Source organism: Chrysochloris asiatica, unplaced genomic scaffold, assembly GCF_000296735.1.
Source record: "Chrysochloris asiatica unplaced genomic scaffold, ChrAsi1.0 scaffold00213, whole genome shotgun sequence".
Classification (NCBI taxonomy): Eukaryota; Metazoa; Chordata; class Mammalia; order Afrosoricida; family Chrysochloridae; genus Chrysochloris; species Chrysochloris asiatica.
In genome coordinates, this window is record NW_006408731.1 from 194,066 (window position 1) to 196,370 (window position 2,305).

At 37.8% G+C, this 2,305-nt stretch overlaps 1 protein-coding gene across 1 annotated transcript; it reads left to right on the forward strand.

The window, feature by feature from the left end:
- The first annotated feature begins 1,231 nt into the window (after positions 1 to 1,231).
- On the forward strand, positions 1,232 to 2,251 carry LOC102838520 (olfactory receptor 14J1-like). Its single transcript, XM_006872840.1, has one exon. It carries the CDS (start codon positions 1,232 to 1,234, stop codon positions 2,249 to 2,251), a length of 1,020 nt encoding a protein of 339 aa, XP_006872902.1.
- Positions 2,252 to 2,305: the final 54 nt, after the last annotated feature.

The window sequence follows — 2,305 nt, forward strand, 5'->3', positions numbered from 1 at the left end:
TGTTGTATCAGTTCTCATAAATGTAAATGGGTTGTAGGGATGCAGCATTTAAGCATTTTTCTGCTAACCCAAAGATTTAAACCCACCAGTTTCTCCTCTGGAGAAAGATATGGTGGTCAACTTCCATAAATAATTCCATCTTGAAAACCCTATGGGGCAGTTCTGTTCTGTCCTATAGGGTCACTGTGGGACCAAATTGACTAAAAGGCAGTTAAGTTTGGTTTTCAGTCCCTTAAAGAAGGTATCATGATTATTTTTCTTCTACAAAGTCCAAAGTACTGGACAATGAATCAAAGTTTGATATCTCCATTCTCAGAAATATTTTCAGTTTATTCCTTGTAAGATTCTCTTTTGATGTTGCAAATCAAGGCAAGAGAAAGTGAATGAAAAGAAGATTCAAGGAGATAGCTGATTTGGATTGCAAAAAAATTTTCCAGGAAATTGAACACTGAAACTGAGAGTGATAAGTAAGTTTTTTTTGTTTTTTTTTTGTTTTTTTGCAGAAATGATTTTGTTCTTCATTCTGATAAGACTTTCATTACATGAGATATTAATTGGAAGAATGAGACTAGGACACAATTTTGCCTTTATCTACAGGCAAAATGGTTACAGCAGCTTTAGCACAGTTATAGTGGTTCTCCCTAGGATAAAATTATTTGGCAAGAAAGGACCTTAGCAATTACCCAGTCCAGCCAATGAATCCATTATTTCAGTGCCCAATACTTTATTTTCTCTAGAGGGCTACTAATTCTTTCTGCTAAAATAAGATGGTATACTATTAAGAAACACAACTCATCCAGTTCTAGCAATCTGTAGTCAACAGCTGATCACTGTTTTTGTATTTTGTTTGTTAATTAAACAAATGAGTGTCATTAGTGGGGTTTTTTTGTGGGGCAAATGTAACTATTTTTCTGTGACAGGACCAGTTGCTTTAGCACAATGGAATCACCTATAACTACTGGCTTACTGCTACAGGCTGTTCGCTATAAGCTTGGATCATAAACATCTAGGACATAGCTGATGTATGTTGTTGTTGTTAGCTGCCATCAAGTTGGTAGCGACTCACACTAACCCTATGCACAATAGAAGGAAACATTGCTGATATATGGCAGTTACTTAATAAATCATCGCTTTAGGAAATGATGAGAATAAATGAAAGGAAATAATATTTTTCTACTGTGTTTTTTTTCATATTCTTCGTTCTTCTAGCTTCCACCACAATTTCTTCAAAATGATCATAGTAAATTTAACCGCATTGAGTGGGTTCCTCCTCATGGGGTTTTCTGACATTCGGGAGCTACAGATTTTACATGGCTTGCTGTTCTTGGCAGTGTACTTATTAACCTTAGCAGGTAACCTCATCATTATCATCATCACCACAGTGGACGAGCATCTCCAAGCCCCAATGTATTACTTCTTAAAACAGCTTTCCCTCCTGAATCTCTCCTTCATCACTGTAACAGTTCCCCAGTCCATTGACAATTCTCTGATGGATGATGGCTATATTTCTCAAGGTCAGTGCATACTCCAGGTTTTCTTCTTCAAATCTTTGGCTTGGTCTGAGATGGCCATTCTAACAGTGATGTCTTATGACCGCTATGCAGCCATCTGCTTCCCATTGCATTACGAGGTCATCATGAATCCTAGGACGTGTCAGAGGGCTGTGATAGCCATATGGCTAAATGGAAACATCTCTGGAATCTTGTTCACAACAACCAAATTCTCTATCACATTCTGTAAACCCAAAATAATCCACCAGTTCTTCTGTGACATCCCCCAGTTGCTAAAGCTGTCCTGTTCTGATGATTACCTCAGAGTGATTGGTGTAACAACTTTCCTGCCTGTGCTGGGATTTATTGGCTTCATCTCCATTGTCCTCTCCTATATCCAGTTCTTTTCCACAGTATTAAGAATACCCTCTACTGAGGGCAGATCCAAGGCCTTCTCTACTTGCCTGCCCCACCTCTTTGTTGTCGCATTTTATGTTTTCACAGGTATGTTTGCATTTCTAAAACCAACTTCAGATTCTCCAACTGCTTTTGACCTTATGATTTCTATCTTTTATACAGTCACTCCCCCAACACTCAACCCTGTTATCTACAGTCTGAGGAACGAGGGCATGAAGGAAGCTTTCAGAAAGTTACTGTTGGGTGGACAATTCACCAGGAAAAAAAAATTTTGTGCTCTTGTTGATACATCTTTCTTATTACCTGTAAGCAAAATTCTAAATAATATTGAGTTCATTCAATAACTGGTATTGATGTAAGAAATGTTCCCCTGTAGCTTAATCATACAATATAACCAC